At 31.5% G+C, this 17,279-nt stretch overlaps 1 protein-coding gene across 14 annotated transcripts in view; it reads right to left on the reverse strand.

Moving 5' to 3' along the window:
- The window catches only part of RAP1A (RAP1A, member of RAS oncogene family), an 89,504-nt gene that overhangs the window by 68,843 nt on the left and 3,382 nt on the right, over positions 1-17,279 (reverse strand). For 5 of the 14 annotated variants that reach the window (XR_014023445.1, XM_081305300.1, XM_081305308.1 and 2 more), the window contains exon 2: positions 12,923-13,014. The exons of 2 other annotated variants lie outside the window; for them this stretch is intronic. Coding sequence is in view for 2 of the 12 variants with exons in the window: in XM_081305300.1 (XP_081161426.1) it covers positions 12,923-12,936 (14 nt within the window). In the remaining 10 variants the exon portion in view is untranslated. Of the gene's footprint in view, positions 1-12,922; positions 13,015-16,359; positions 16,418-17,279 lie in introns of all 14 variants that reach the window. 7 more of the 14 variants (XM_081305301.1, XM_081305298.1, XM_081305302.1 and 4 more) reach the window with 3 other exon arrangements.

Raw genomic sequence — 17,279 nt, forward strand, 5'->3', positions numbered from 1 at the left:
AATGCCTAGGTATTGAACACCATATATTTAGTATAATTAGTCTTCATTCTAGTAGTGAACATTTCAGAGTACTAAGAGATCTGAGAATATCTTCTAAAGAAAACTGATCATAATATAGCTAAAAATAGTATCAGAATCAACATTTAAAGTTTTTAATAATGGCATGAATGGCTAAATTTAAAGGAAAATCAGTCTCTGAAAGAAATTAGTGCTTTTAAAAACAAAACACTTTTTTTTTTTGGTACTAGGAATTGAACTCAGGGACACTTGATCACTGAGCTACATCCCCAGGCCCCTCACCTTTTAAATTTTTTATTTTAAGCTAAATTGTTGAGGCTGGCCTCCAATTTGCAATCCTTCTGCCTCAACATAGTTTTTGGTGGGATTACAGGTGTGGACCACCATGCCCCACAAAACATATCTATTTTAAAAAACAAAACATCATTCTTTTGCAATGTTTATTACTTCCCCATAAAGAAATCTGCTGAATCACCAAAAGCACAAATTATTACAAAAATCAAATGTTGATTCACAAATGGTTGCCTAATATAAAATCTATTCTGCTGAATTTCAAACTTTATTAAATACAAAACTTCAGAAATGGATAAATAACTTTGAAGATAATACATAAGTTATGTATAGAAATAATCAGAAACAGCATAGTATGCAGTATCTAAGATAAGCACATTACCAGAATGTAAAAAAATATAGAATATATCTCCTTTATTTTAAAAAGAATAAAAGTTCCACAGGAGAGAGTATACATCCAAAATGCTTCAATCAACAAATCAAAGATTAAAAGGCATTTTCCAGGTATTCCTCAAAATCTCACATCTGAAAAATGTTCACTGTGTTTAGAGGTGCTTATTACAGTAAACACACTCAGAGATGCCTTTAGAGTTCTGAATTATTTTTAGAACACTAAAAATTCTCAAATATCTGTCTGTATGACTCTAATCTAGTTAAAGAATATATATTTGTATTTAAAAATAATAAAACCAAAAACCTAGCCAAAATTAAACTGAAATTTGTAATATGAAACTACATAGGCACATCTGTATACAGTACATTTTATATTTCCAAATTTAAAACTACAACACTACAACACTATAAAGTTATGGTCATTAAAATCAATCCCAAAGGGGGCTAGGGTTGTGGTTCAGCGGTAGAGTACTCGCCTAGCACGTGAGAAGTCCTGGATTTGATCCTCAGCACCACATAAAAATAAATAAATAAAATAAAAGGTATTGTGTCAAACTACAATTAAAAAATAAATTTTAAAAAATACCAAAGGAAAAAAATAGTAGGGGGGAAAAAAACCTGAGCATACAAAGTACTTTCAATTCTTAAATGATCCAGAAATTCTATTACAAATAGAAATTTAGATACAGAAATAAGCAAAGAAGTATGCCAAAACAAAACAGGAAACAAAAGATTGTTCAATAGAAGAATGACTATTGCTTAAAGAATAAGGTATAATTAGATATAATAGTAAGAAAAGATGACCAAAATAACCTTAGGCAAACAATCAATTTGTTATAGTTAATATACAATCTATTATTTTGTTTCAAACAATAGATACAACTATGTAATAAAACTATTTATGTTATACTATATTCAGGAAAAGATGGGATAAATATTTAAGGTAATTTATTCCTGAGGAAAGGATTTTCACTTTCTAAGTTATGCTTATCAAAAAATACTAAAATGTACATAATAAAATAATTTACTTTTTGGAACTCATCCTAAGGAAGTAATTAAGAATGCATGGAAAAATTCAACTATACTTCACAGTAGAACTTGTATAATAAAAAATTAGAAAATATACATAATAATTTAAATTAAAGATGGTAAATTCACACAATAAAATACATGCATTCATATTACGTATTCATTAGATAATACTGTTAAAATATTTTATCATTAAAAAATCTAAAAAATATAAAATAAAATTTAAAAATCACAATATACTAAAAAAAATGTACCTAATTTCATTTTTGTTAAAGAAAAAAAACACATATTGAACACCTTTGAGAAGACATACATCAAAATACGTTTAACAGGCTGGTGTAGAGGGTAAAACTAAAGAAATTTTTTTTCTTCTAACTTACTGCATGCATTCTCAGCAGGGGTAATGTTACCCCAAAATGGTAAAAATTGATTCTTGAAGGTCAAAAAATAAATCTTACTCTTTTTTGAGTGTAAAGCACAGATATACATATAATACATAAACAGTTGGACCTTTATGTCTATGTCATCAAACTTTTCATGAAGGGGACAATTAAAATAAAACATCTAGAAAGTTTGGGTATGTATATGATAATGATTTTTTTAAAAGGTAGTTAATAACTGTCTTATTGGATTTGTTTTTTGTTTTTTTGTTTTTTGTTCTGGGGATTGAACCCAGGGTCTTACACATTGTAAGCAAATACTCTACCACTGAGTTGTACCCTCAGCCCTCCTTTTTTTTTTTTCCTGTAATGAATTTGGTATGACTTGGGTTTGACACAAATAATCTATGCACTTTAATTAATTTAAAAGGTAAAAAGAAATCCACAATTAAAAGACATACCATTAATTTTCATAATTAAATAGAAAATATAACTCCTTAATTTCTAAGGCTTTAAATATATAGCCTTAAGCAGCTTTAAAACATACTAAAAATAAAAATACACAGAGAAATAAACTGGAAAAGTATTGCATCAGAATGACATCTGAAGATCACCTGGAGGAACAAAATACAGTTTCTTTGGCTCTACCGCAAGCCTAGTAAAATCAGTATTTCTCTGAGTGGGGATATGCATTTTAGGGATATGCATTTTACACCAGAAATTAGGCACACCTGCACCATAATACCTTCTATAAAAATATGAAATCCAAACAAACACATTCTAATTTGGTCTAAGACAATCTAAAAATTAAGTACTAAAATAATTTTAAAAAAGACAAAAGGAAAAGACAACACTGACAAAATATACTCACTACATATAACCTCAATATTGTAGAAAAGCAAGCATTTACCTAATCTGTAAAAACCAGCATTAACCACTTGCTTTCTCTGGGAACCACAATTCACAAAGAAATGAAATTTTTAAATCTATGATGAAAATTAAACAAGTCAAGAACAAAAGTGAGGGCTGGGGATGTGGCTCAAGCGATAACGTGCTCGCCTGGCATGTGCAGGGCGCTGGGTTCGATCCTCAGCACCACATAAAAATAAAATAAAGATGTTGTATCCACTGAAAAATCAATATTAAAAAATTCTCTCTCTCTCTCTCTCTCTCTCTCTCTCTCTCTCTCTCTCTCTTCTATCTTTAAAAAAAAAATCTTAAAAAAAAGAACAAAAATGAGCAATGGGTAATAAAAACTGAGATGCTGACAGAGACACTCAAGGATTCAAATTTCTGCCTATGCTGGATTACAAATTTCCCATGTTAAATACTTTAGGTCTTAAGATGTGAATGTCAGAGATTTATTGTATAGACAAATAATGAAATTAATTAAATATGTGTTTAACAGCCTCACTTAATTAAAGGAATACCCAAGGTTAATCAAAATAGGGGAAACATGGGCTGGGGTTGTGGCTCAGTGGTAGAGCACTGCCTAGCATATGAGAGGCACTGGGTTCAATTCTCAGTACCATATACAAATAAATGAATTAAAAAAAATAAAGGTCCATCGACATCTAAAAAATTTTTTTAAAAATAGGGGAAACAAAGTCTAAAATAATTGTTCCAGTCTCTAGGGATCTTTTACTCCAACGTCCAAGAGGCATCGATGCCACTTTTTGTTAATGATAAGAGCAGCAATAAAACCTAAATGCTTTTTTGTATATCAGGCATACTTATTTAATTCTTAAACATATCTAAGGAACAGATACTGTTGTTTTTCCATTTTACAAATGAAAAAAACTGAGAAATAAGGAGATTGAGGAACATTTGATAGGTACTATAGGCAAACTTGCCTAGTATAAATACATTATCAAATGACCAAACATTCAAAGTGAGACTTAGCATACCATTTGTATAAATGAGGTAAAAATTATGTAACTAAACAATTACCCATAATACAATTAAATAAATATAACTGAGGCAAACCTGAGTTAAAAGCATAAGATTCCCAAGGCATAGCATCAATAGTACAAGAATTTCCCCATTTCTCTCATTCCCCACATTCAGAAACAAGCAACTCAAATGTTTCTGCTTTAGTTTTAAAATACAATTTCTTAAAACATATAATTCCATTCCAGAAACTTTGTTCATGTATAAAATCTTTAGCTCATTTTATTTCCTGAGAATCATCTTTAAAGTTATATTAAATTTATTTCTATACTATAACAAATTCATTTAAGAAATTTTATTTTCTGGTTAAAAATAATTAACAATGTAGAAAATTCAGAAAACAAAAGGTTGAAGGAGGGAAATAAAAACCACCTGTAATGGCACAGTTTGGAGTTTTCTTTGCTATTTCCTTTTAGTCTGTATTCCACATCAAATAGTTTGTCAAATATAGTAGTGAAAACTATATAAAATGGGCTGAGGTTGTAGCTCAGTGGTAGGGCACTTGCCTTGTATGTGTGATGCACTGGGTTCGATCCTCAGCACTACATAAAAATAAAAATAAAGGTATTGTGTCCATTAAAAAAAGAAAAGAAAAGAAAAAGGAAACTTTGTAAACACTGGCAATTTGCTATTTCTCCTTAACAAGAAAGTAATTTTATGATTGATTTTTTGTAGAATACTTTGGCTTCTAGGACTAAAAAATAATTTATTATACTGTGAAAATTAGCCACAGGTAGAAGGGGACATTGGATAAAATGAGCACTCATTGGGCTGGGGATGTGGCTCAAGCGGTAACGGGCTTGCTTGGCATGCGCGGGGCACTAGGTTCAATCCTCAGCACCACATAAAAATAAAATAAAGATGTTGTATCCGGGCTGGGGATGTGGCTCAAGCGGTAGCGCGCTCGCCTGGCATGCGCGCAGCCCGGGTTCGATCCTCAGCAGCACATACAAAGATGTGTCCGCCGAAAAAACTAAAAACTAAATATTAAAAATTTCTCTCTCTCTCTCTCTTCTCTCTCTCACTCACTCAAAAAAAAAATGTTGTGTCTGCAGAAAACTAAAAAATAATTCTCTCTCTTCTCAAAAAAAAAAAATGAGCACTCATAACAAGTATTGGAATGTTTTAAAAATCATCTTTAAATTTTTCTGGTTAAATAGATATGTGTTTGTACTATTAAAAACTTCACATGTCCATCTTCCACATGTCAACATACAGGAGATATTAAACACATAGTTATTGAAGTGTTATGATTGCAAAAGATCTAAACTGTGAGGGGCTGGAGCTGGGGCTCAGTGGTAGCGCACTTGCCTGGCACGTACAAGGCACTGGGTTCAATTTTCAGCACCTCATATAAAAAAATAAAATAAAGATCTATCAACAACTAAAAAAATTTTTTTTTCAAAAAAGGTCTAAACTGTGACAATTCATTGTAAGACACAAGCTCAACCCAGCACACTTGAACCTAAGCAGAGCAAGCTAAGAAAACCACAAAGCAATGATTCTTTATACGCATTATCTAAGGCTTACTATTGCTTACATACACATGTAAGCAGATGGCACTGAGTGGTGATGGCTCAAGCTTGTTCTGTTGATGACAGCATTACAAGCCTAAAGCATAATGGGCATAAAAGGATGACTACACCATCTAAAACCCTCCTTACCCATGATTTCAGCTACAGACTTGGGTTGATTCTTGAATTATAATGCTGTCATATTCCAACATAAAAATTGAAACATTTGAGTGAAACACTAGTCAGAAATTACTCTTCAGTTATTTAAAATTCAAAGGGATATTTACAACTAATATTTGTCCTAAGTGTGAAACTTGGTATTCAAAAGGCACAGGAACTTTTTTTTTAAAAAGAGGATAATTATTATTTGGCCAATTTTCAGTTACTAAAGTTACTAAAGTAATTTTCAGTTACTAAAGTAACTGCTTATCACTGAATATAAAACACTACCTGCAATTTGTACACGTGGAAAAATGAGAATTCATACCCTATTTGAATCAAATGTATGATATGTCAAGATCATTGTATTGTCTGGAGCAACTAATAAAAATAAATAAATAAATAAATTTCTGCTAAAATACTACTGCAGAAATATTACTGCACTTCATTTTAGCAAATTAGACCTATAATAAATCGCTAGAATTCTATACTTTATTTGTCTGGAATTAAACTAATACCTAAATGTTTGCCCCAAACTCAAATTATAGTTCAAATAATAAAAATTCTCTCTTAAAAAAAAAAACACTACCAATATATCCCAGTATTTGAAAATTTTAAAATATAGATAAAGGCAGGTCTGATTATAAGACTAGCCTTCCCAAATCATTTGCCCACAATTCTACTTAGTCAATTTGATATTCTTAAATAATTAAATTTATGAAAATTCCACTCACGTCAATTTTTCAAAAATACACATTTAGAGGACAAATTGATACTTGTACTTCATATGCAAATTTTTCCCCCCAAGCATGAAAACTGCATACCATAGGGCTATACCTCATTATTAAGCTGACTATATGATAAGAATGAAAAACAGGATAACAGTAGAGCAGTCTAAAAGCTATTATACAGAAATCCAGCAGGAAAAACAAAACACTTCAACAGTACAGAAAAACCAAAATATCATATAAAATTATCTATTATGGGCCTGTCAAATTATAACTTTAGTCTCAGAAATAAATTTTAAAATATGTTCCTTCTTCACAAAAACAACCCTCTTCATTCTATTTAGGTTTACTGTACTTCCAACTTAAACCAATAAGACAGATTGCGCACTTCATGAAGTAGTGTCATTGTACTGCTGCAAATGGTGACAAGACACATCATATCCTCTCTGAAGATCCCAGTAGGCAATACCTCATCCAAAGTAATCTAACCTCATTAACATTAATTTACCTCCTCATAGCCTTCATTTCATCTTTTTCATTTCCCCTTTTTTTGTGAAAATAAATTTCTTAACCAGTCTAGCATATGAACTGTCATGTGTCATACATTCTCCTATAGTAAATCCAATATCATTATCTCTTCCCTTTTTCAACTTTTCTCTAGAATAATAATAATTATCATTTTAATTTCTGAACAGGCATCCATTTCTTTAAGATATTCATAAAAATAACTATAAACTTAAATTTTCTAAGACATTAATTAATTTGAAGGATTAGAAATGTTATAAACATTGTGTTTAGAGATCTTACACTACTATTCTGCCCAGGTATAGACATAATGTGAAGGGAAGGGGGAAAAAAGGGCAAACTTCTCATTACACATATATTTCAAAATCTTACTAGCCATTAAATTCCTCAGAATCATAAGTTCATATTTCTGAATAACACACCACACTTTGATATATACTAATGAAAGACAGAAATAAACACATGGCTCCACTATACACATACACCACGACAAAAGTCAGATGTTAGGTAGACAATTAATGCTGGCTGCATAAATGTTTTGACTACTACTATTCCATCCTTTCATTTCAGAATATGATAGCAAACTTTAAACTGATTAAAAAATAATTGTTACAAGTTGAACCAAAAGATGATATTTCTTGATTGGAAATACTAAGATAGGAAGGAAGGAAGGAAGGAAGGAAGGAAGGAAGGAAGGAAGGAAGGAAGGAAGGAAGGAGCAGCTGCTGCTAAAAACCTTACAAATCAATTAGTTAAAAAAAAAAAAAACTAAGAGAAATTACATTTTCTAAGTGTCTGGTCTTTTCGCCCCTCAGATTTTTACTGTGTAACTTATAATAAGTTATTTAAACCTCACTGAAGAAAGGTATGGCAGAGAAAAAAGATTGCTAAAGCCACTTAATTATTTCTGAAGAAACTTTTAAGATGCATCCAAGAGGAAAACTGTGTGATATATCAAAGGAAGAATTATAGGAACAGAGGTAATCTTCTCTCATTCACTTACTTATTCATTCATCACTCATTCATTCATGTTTGCACGTAAGCAGTATATAAATATTTATTGATTAGAAAAAAAAGAAAAAACCCAAACATTTATTGATCACTATTTTCTTCTTTGTACTGCAGAAGATCTCCTGGAAGTTTGCTTTCAACATAATTCTCAACAGTTTTGAGTTGTGTGAATTTTCAAAAATTATACAACTTTTCAAGAGTTTCATCACCTATAAAAACAGGACTAATATCTACTTTACAAATTTACTGTTCAGTTTAAATGGGATGTAATAAGTCTATCTTTAAAAAAAATTTGTTTCCTTCTCTCTATAGGTTCCCCCAGAGATTACATCGATCAGTGATCTCCAACTTCTCCATGAAAAATTTTTAGTCTCCATGGCCTCCATGTCTTTAAAGAATTATTTTTCTACCAACTGCAGTGACATGTTATTAATCAGATAGGTAAAGGCTAATCAAAACCTTAAAAACTAAGGGAAATAGGTTCTTTTTTTCCCTCCCCTTTTCCCCTCCCCAATTTTTTTGCAATGCTGGGTTTCAAACCCAAGGCCTCAGGCATGTTAGTCAAGTTCTTACCACAGTGTTATATTCCCAGCCTCATAGCTAGGTTTTCCTTTTTTTTTTTTTTTTTTTTTTTTTTGCATTGGTAGGGGTTTAACCCCTCAGGGTAGGGAAGTACTCTGCCAGAATTACCTTCCCAGTCTCTGCTCTTTTTAATTTTTATTTTGAATCAGGGTCTCTCTAAGCTGCTCAGATTGGCCTTGAATTGTGATTCTCCTGCCTCAACTTCTAAGCAACTGGGATCAGAGGAATGTGCTTAAATAATTAAATTTATGAAAGTTCCACTCACAGTGAGACCCTGTCTTTAAATAAAATACAAAATAGTGCTAGGGATGTGGCTCAGTGGGTGAGAGCCTCTGAGTTCAATCCCTGGTACCAAAAAAAAAAAAAAAATCTCCATCTGAAGTTTTTCCTCAACACTCAATTTAAATCCTTCCAACATACTTTTGTTTCTTCACAGTATTTGGTACCTCTAAAATTATCTTGCTTACTTGTTTAATTTACTCTTTCTTTCCACCAATACCTTGTCCTCACTGGTGGAAAGAGCTTCAGCAGTCTTATTCACTGCTAAAACTATCAGAACAGTACCACGTACCTAATAATCACACAATAAAAACTGTTAGATGACTATTCTGTTTAATATTATTTTGGGGAATGACTCTGATTTCTTAGTCAAGAACTTACAATCAGGGCTGGGGATATGGCTCAAGCGGTAGCAAGCTCGCCTGGCATGCGTGCGGCCCGGGTTCGATCCTCAGCACCACATACCAACAAAGATGTTGTGTCTGCCGAGAACTGAAAAATAAATATTAAAAATTCTCTCTCCCCCGCCCCTCACTCTCTCTTTAAAAAAAAAAAAAAAGAACTTACAATCAGCATTCACAATTGCTGATATAAAAGGAACAAGAAAAAAATCTTTTGATAAAGACAACAAGAAAAATATATACAATATTCTACTCAACCAGTGGACTTCATTTTCTCTTACTCTGATCCTTAAGCATAAAAAGATATAAAAGTTTATTTATGTTTTACATATTTCACATATCACCTCAAGTAAAAACTGAATGAACAAGCATGTGCCACTAATAACACATGCTTATAATCCCTTTTTAGGAGGCTGATGCAGGAGGATCACTTGAGTTCAGTTTAGAACCAGCCTAGGCAATGTGGCAAGACCATCCACCCCATCTCTTAAAATAAAAAAATGTTTAAAATATTGAATGCATTATTTTTCAACAATATTCCATGAACTGTAGTTACTTAACCTAATGATTTACTTTTCCGACAAGATGCAAGCAGGTTTCTAAGAATGGAAGGCATAAAGACAGGCCATCATATTGACAGAGTGACCCAAATCAGGAAAAGAGCCTATTCTCTCTATATTTTAGAGGATGGGATGGGAGGGCAATCAGTCCTAGGAAATGATTCTGATTGGCTGTTGACAAATAAACAATAATATCTTCAAAGCTATTCAAAATAGATTCAACTGGAATCTTATAGTGATATTAAATCATTGTTTAAAACATGTGGTCTCCTCCACTGGCTTTTTACATTCTTTAAATGAGATATGCAGTTGACTAGATTTGGATTTCTGTAGTTTCACATAACAAAATCATAATATTTGTAAGTAGCATGCACCTACACATAATCCTTAACACTTTGTGCTACATTTCCATGTGAATTTAAAATTATTTTTAAAAGAATTTCAAGGGAAGAAATCTGAATAAAAATTAAGAATAAGATATTAATTTGTAAATTTAGACAATACTTGAAAATTAAATTAAAAATAATTCAGAAAGCTATGACAACTCACTAGTTTAAAAAACACAAACATCTTGGCTGGGGGTATAGCTCAGTTGGTAGAGTGCTTGCTTCACATGCACAAAGCCCTGAGTTCAAACCCCAGCACCACCAAAAAAAAAAAAAAAAAAAAAAATTTACAACTAAAAAATGCCAAACATCTTGGAAATACCACAAACCTGTATTTTTTTAAAAAATTGGGGATTGCTAATTGTCCATAAGAAATATTAATATCAATCTTCAGGCCAACTTGTTTGCACATTATTCAGCCAAGTGGAAAGTACTATTAAAGCTAGAGATGGGCTACAGTGACTAAAAATGGCATCTCCTACTTTCATATTATATATATATGTGTGTGTGTGTGTATAAAATATATAATATATATATAATATATATATATTTTTTTAATTTTAAGAAAATTAAAAGAAGGGGGAAAACAGGAATACTAAAAGCAATATGTCTTTCTAAAGAATTAATTCCAGGTGTAGTGGAGCACACCTGTAATCCTAATAGCTCAGGAGGCTGAGGCAGGAGGACAGCAAGTTCAAAATCAGCCTCAATTAGTGATGCCCTAAGCAACTCTAAATAAAATACAAAAACAGGCTGGGGATGTGGCTCAGTGGTTAAGTGCCCCTGGGCTCAATCCCCCCCTCCCCTGCCAAAAAAAAAGATCATACACTCAAATTCCATTTTTTGTTGCTCCATATTGCAATGGTGTCAACATTCTACACTGCTTGATGAACAAGAAGTCTACACTTCACTTATCACTTCTGCTTACTTAACCGATATTTTTAAAGTCTAATAGCATTTGTGAATGCTGCAAAATGACATGCAAAAGAACTTCACCTTACAGTGAAGAGTTTTAAGATAATAATTCCAGAAATGTGCAGTCTAAAAGTGAGGGTTCCCCGTTAACCAAGAACTCAAAATGCTAAAAAAGGAAAATTTCCACAAGAGACTGTATGTATATTAAAAATAAATAAATATATGCTGTTCACTGGTGACATGTTAGTCATCTTTTACCCTTCAAAAAAAAATTAAAAAAAAAAAAAAAAAGAGGGCTGGGGTTGTGGCTCAGTGGTAGAGTGATTGCCTAGCATGCAGGAGGCACTGGGTTCGATCCTCAGCACCACAGCAATATAAATTAAAGATATTGTGTCCACCTAAAACTCAAGAATAAATATTTTATAAATAAATAAATAAATGGAGTAGTAATGGAAGTATTTAGAGGCCTATCTTCTCTCAAAGGTAACTGAACTCTAAGCAGCCTTGATCTTAAATTTGAAGTTTCTTTTGAATTTCATCTCCAAACTAAACACAAAGATCTTCACAATAATGACTCCCAGCAACTTGCCCCAAACCTTCCCTCTTGCTTTCCATTAAAGGCCCCCAGATAGGACCTTACCTGTTATAAACCAGACCTTCCTATCATCCACCTTTTCCTTCCTCAATACTCTTTAAGCAAAACTTCCTTTTGATAAATATTATCAGTCATTTTATTCATATCAAAACTTCTTGTGCTCCTGAACAAAGTCTACACTTCTCAACCTATCATTCAATGTCTAACAAAGTCTAGTCCATCAATCTGTACTATCTTAGCTCCATATTTTCTAACTAATCAAAAGCCTAGGTTTCTGTCAATCCCAAGACCTTCAACTTCTCAACTGCTTTTCTAACTTGGCATATTCCATTCCTGCCACAAAGAATGTCTGCCACTCCTTTGCATCTCTGTATTTATTCATGTAAATAAGAACACAAAAACAAGATATTTCTTCCCTCCCTGACACCAGCAGAAAAAATTAAATTTAACAAAAATAGCTTATTACTATGCACCAAGCAGTCTTATACAATACTTTTAACCCTTTTCAATAATTCTATGAAGTAGTTATTACTAATCACCTTTTAAAGATAATAGCCAAGGTGTAGAAACATCCAATCATATAGTAAATTGCCTCAAATCATATACTTAATAAATGGTAGAGCAAGGATCTGAATCCAGGTTTACAATTCTAGAGCCATCTCTAAATACAATAGTTTGGTTTTCTTTTTTTAATATATTTTTTAGTTGCAGATGGACACAATGCCTTTATTTATTTCTATGTGGTGCTGAGGATCGAACCCAGTGCCCCACATGCAAGGTGCGTGCTCTACCACCAAGCCACAATCCCATCCCCAATAATTTGTTTTTTTTTTTTTAAGTCAGGATCATGTCACTATTCCACTTATCTATCTGAAATAATTTAATTTTATGTAATATTACATACTATAAAACAAGTTTTCTTATGTTTATCATTTTAGTTAAAGAATATTAAAACTGTATTTCCAAAAAAAAAATAAGAACACTCAAATTGGAACTTCAGTCAATTTACTTTTGATCACAAAGATTACTTTTACCTAAAATATTTCTTAAAAAACTTATTTCAACCAACTTTTTTGAAGATAACTACAAATTACTACTCATACACTATGATGGTTTTATTGATTATTAATAATACGAGGATTTTGTGATTACCACCCAAGAATGTAACAGATATCTATCAAATTGGCAAAGATTATAAAAACTGACCTACTCAATGCCATTGAAGGTGCAGTGAGACACACATTCTTATACAGGGTAACCACCCTCTGATCCAGTTATCCCACTTCTGGGAATCTATCCTAAAGAAAGAAAAACAAAACAAAACAGAGATGCAATCAAAGATAAATGTACAAAAATGTTTGTACCAGTGTTATTTAAAATAATAATATCATACAGAATCACACTAGGGAGACCAATATTCCGTTCAGTGGGGGGGGGGAAGGAATACTGAAATAGTATATATAAAAGTATAATTCTAGTTTCAATAAAAATAAAAAATCTGTACATGCAAGAAAAGAACTGGGAAAATATATATTAAAACATTATCAGTAAGTGTCTCCTATGATAGACTTCATGAGTGTCTATCATGGGTGATTTTCAACTTCTTTTTTACACTTGTATTCTGTTCAGAATTTGCCACAATGTAACATGAATTATTTTAAATGAGGAAGTGTTTAAGTAGTTATATTCACTGAAAATGATCTTGAGCATATTACTTAGAATACGAACTACATTTCTTAGCACAAAGAAAATATCAGACCTGTTTTGTTTTCAGCTTCTATAATGCTCATATTCACTTTAGATTGTATAAAGAATGTCATCCAAAAGTCAGTAATATTTATGAAACTGCACAAGCTTCACTATCAGAAATCAGCCAATGCATCAATAGAACGTACTAGTTAAATGGATTGTTTTATTGTATATATCTATTGAGAATAGTAAATGTCTAAATGATCCCAACTGAAAACAGCAAAATCGTAAAGTCAGAAAAACCATACTCATTGTGCAAACTAAATATATGGTTGCTGCCTTATAAGTATATCACAGTTAAATCTAAAGGTAGGGAGAGAAACTTGAACATTAAACTTGCAAACTATCAAATTTCACTAAAAATGCACATTAATACATTTTGTTTATTTGGACATTTCTGTCCTATCAGATAGTAAACTTTAGCAGCACACAATGATTTTAATCAGTATAGAAAAAAGAATTAACAAGATGTTCTACCAAAAAAAAAAAAAAAAACAACAACAATAACAAAAAATACACAGAAAAATCTAACTTCTGATATTAAACACAGAATTAAAATTGTTAGCTGAACAACTTTCTTACAATGCAGTTCATATAAACATGCATACATATGCTTGGCATACATATAGTCTGGTCTGTGTATAAATATTTGAATATAAAAGCAATTGACAAAATATAAAGTCTAGAACTGAAGTAAATCAGGCAGCAACACAAATAACTCTTTTAGTGGGCATGTGTGTATTGAAGATTGAACCAGGACCTTGAGATTCCTACATGCATACTTTATCACTGAGCTACAGCCCCAACCTACAATTCTTATTTTACTATAGTTTCCGTAACTGGGAAACTGATTTGCTGTAGTACTAAAAGGTTGTTAGAAAAAAGACCACAGGAATAGCTGTTCAACAACTAAGTTAGAACATTCATTTTACTTAGAAAATGAGTGTTATTCTATTTTTATTTCTCCATGAAATTACAACATTTATTTATAAAAAGTATATCAGGACTTAGCAAACAAAATAAATTACTGAGCTGTAAATTCCTTAAAAGTAGAAGCCACGTATTTATATCTCATTGTCCATCAAAGAGCCTAATTTTGGGTCACTAAACATCTACTGAATCTGAAAACTATTAATGAAATTATGCAACATTTTCACAATAAAATTTAAAGAATAATTCCAAAGGCATCAATAAATTTGGGCTTGACTGTAAATGACATAATTCAAAGATAAGTGTTAAATTTCAACCGCTAAAAGAATTAACTTAGTGGTTGCTTTATTATCGTTCTATAACATAGCCAACTTGTCTAGAACAGAATGATTCTATTTATAAATGAATTTTAAAATATCACTGAAAATAACATGAATGAATTTATTCTCCTGATTACACATCTGAAAAATCTGAAATGTTTAGTTTACAATAAGAAATTTCCTACTACTGAATTAGAGTAGTATAAACTGCATTTGGAATTTGTCCAAACAGTTATACTTAGTTTTCTGTACCTTTATAGTTGACTATGATAGCTAAACCACAGTCCTATCCAAAAGTCACTTTTTTTTAACAACCAAACAAGTGGGTATAACGCAGCATTGTTAAAAAAAGAGTACCATGTAATAGGTATACAGACTTGTGAATTCAAAGGCCTTTCAAATTTTTAATTAATTCAACAGTGTCTTTTATGAGTTATTTGTAGTTTAGTATATTCCTATTCTTATGCAATAAAGCCCTATGTAAATAAATTATAAAAACAAACACAGGATTACACATTTAATTTTTAACTTTGGTTAAGTTTGCCATTCCACACTTTGAATCACTGTCTACCAACGGTACCTAAATAGGCTTAATGTTACCTAGAAATAAAAATACTGGGAAAACTGGAGTGATTTATAAAGAATTTTTCATATGTATCTACCATAAATTTATGTAGCCTAAGTAAGTCATAAGTGCTTTTTAAACATTCACTTGTGTAGTGATTAAAGTTTATTTCACAAAACACAGTTAATCCTCTATAAGTACTTCTGAAAATTATATTAAAAGAATCATTTTCAGGCCATTTATAAAAGCATACCATTTCTGGTTTCAACTCTAACTTAATCCATTTCTTTTTTTTTTTTTTTTTAATTGTTGCATGTGTGTGTGCATGTTTGTACCTTTTACCTCTAAAAGGCCTATTTTCAAGCGGAAATGAGAGCATGGCACAGTTCTCTGTTGAACTGCTTTGTTGATCAGAACATCATGATAATGAACCATCCTAAGCTTACAGGTTCAGTACTCATCTGGATCATTTTTGTCCTCTTAACCAGTCATCTCAAAACTGTGCCAAGCGTGCTGAGACAGTGTGAATCATTCAACAGAAACCCACTTACCATTATTATACAAAATTTAAAATGTGAATGGGTCAAAATTATCTTTGTGTATAGGATCCTGAATAACATTAAAAACTATGGTTTGTAATCCACAAATTTCATGCACATATACCCAAAATAGATACTTCATCTATCTCAGTAACATATGAAAACTTAATATTTTTGTTTAATGCTAATATCTTCCATAAGATGTAAATCGGGCATTAAGTGATGCAACAATTATATGACATCAGAAAGAGCAGAAAATACCTGGATGGATGGATGCCAACCCTTTACAATTGATTAATTGAATTTGGAAAAATAACATTAGGAAGAAGTAAGCTTATATTCACAATTTTAAATGTACCACAATATTAAGATAAAAATGCTTTATAAGAGTTATTTTTATTGAACATCTAAAATAAGAGAAGTTTAGAACCAAGAGTTTAGAAGTTATCTGAGGTTCAGTGAATACTATTGGATCTCCAGCACATGTCACACACTGTGATAGGTGCTTTCAGGCAATTCAATTTAGTTCGATTTACTCACTTCATTGATGCTGAAGCTCATTTCAAAACTAGAAATGTCCTCACAGTGGTATTACTTTCTATCAAAAAACAAAAACAAAAACAAAACCTGGTATCATCCTTCTCTATAAAGGAAATAAAATTTCAAAGACGTAAAGCTGACCTCATTCAACAAAAACAAGTCTGTTTTTTTGAATAACCATAAAGAATTACAATTTAAAAATTCAACTGTGAGTCCTCAACTAAGTACTAGTTGCATAATTTATTGCAAAGAATAAAACATGATGCTGTCAAAGCTATAAGATTCTAATGACATCATATAAAACATAAATTACATAATTCTTACTTTATAAGAAAAAAAGTAATTACCAATATGAACAACTGATGTCCAACAGGAATGCCTATATGAGATCATTAACCATACACTAAAAGTTCATGTGTAACAGAAAACACTGGCAAGATCCTGAGTTCTTTAACTATTAGATTACAAATTACAACTAAATATAAAAAACTCCCTGGGGGCAGAGACCCTGTCTAATTCATCTCTGTATTCCTAACAATTAGCGTTGTGGTTAAATGTTGAAGAAGGGGGAGAGCTAAATTCAACCTAACAATCTAAAAGACATCATTTTATGACTGAAACTATTTTTTAAGTGTTAATAATACCCAATGAAAATGAAATTGCCATGAAACTTAAGCTCAACAACCATGGCTGTCAAAACTATTTTTTGAAAGCAATTCAGATAGACACCGGACAAATATATCTATATACTTTGATTCCTCTGGATGAATCCAAAAAAATTCCCAAAAGAAAAATGTTCCTTCTGCAAATGTTAATTCCATTGTTATTTTAATGGAGAAGGAGAGGGAAGCTACCTAGATGCCCAAGAGTGGCCCAAGAGTGAAAAGATTGACTATTTTGCAATCACTGAAAAAGGTTAA

This window comes from Spermophilus citellus (assembly GCF_964194105.1).
Source record: "Spermophilus citellus genome assembly, chromosome: 9".
In the NCBI taxonomy this organism is placed as follows: Eukaryota; Metazoa; Chordata; class Mammalia; order Rodentia; family Sciuridae; genus Spermophilus; species Spermophilus citellus.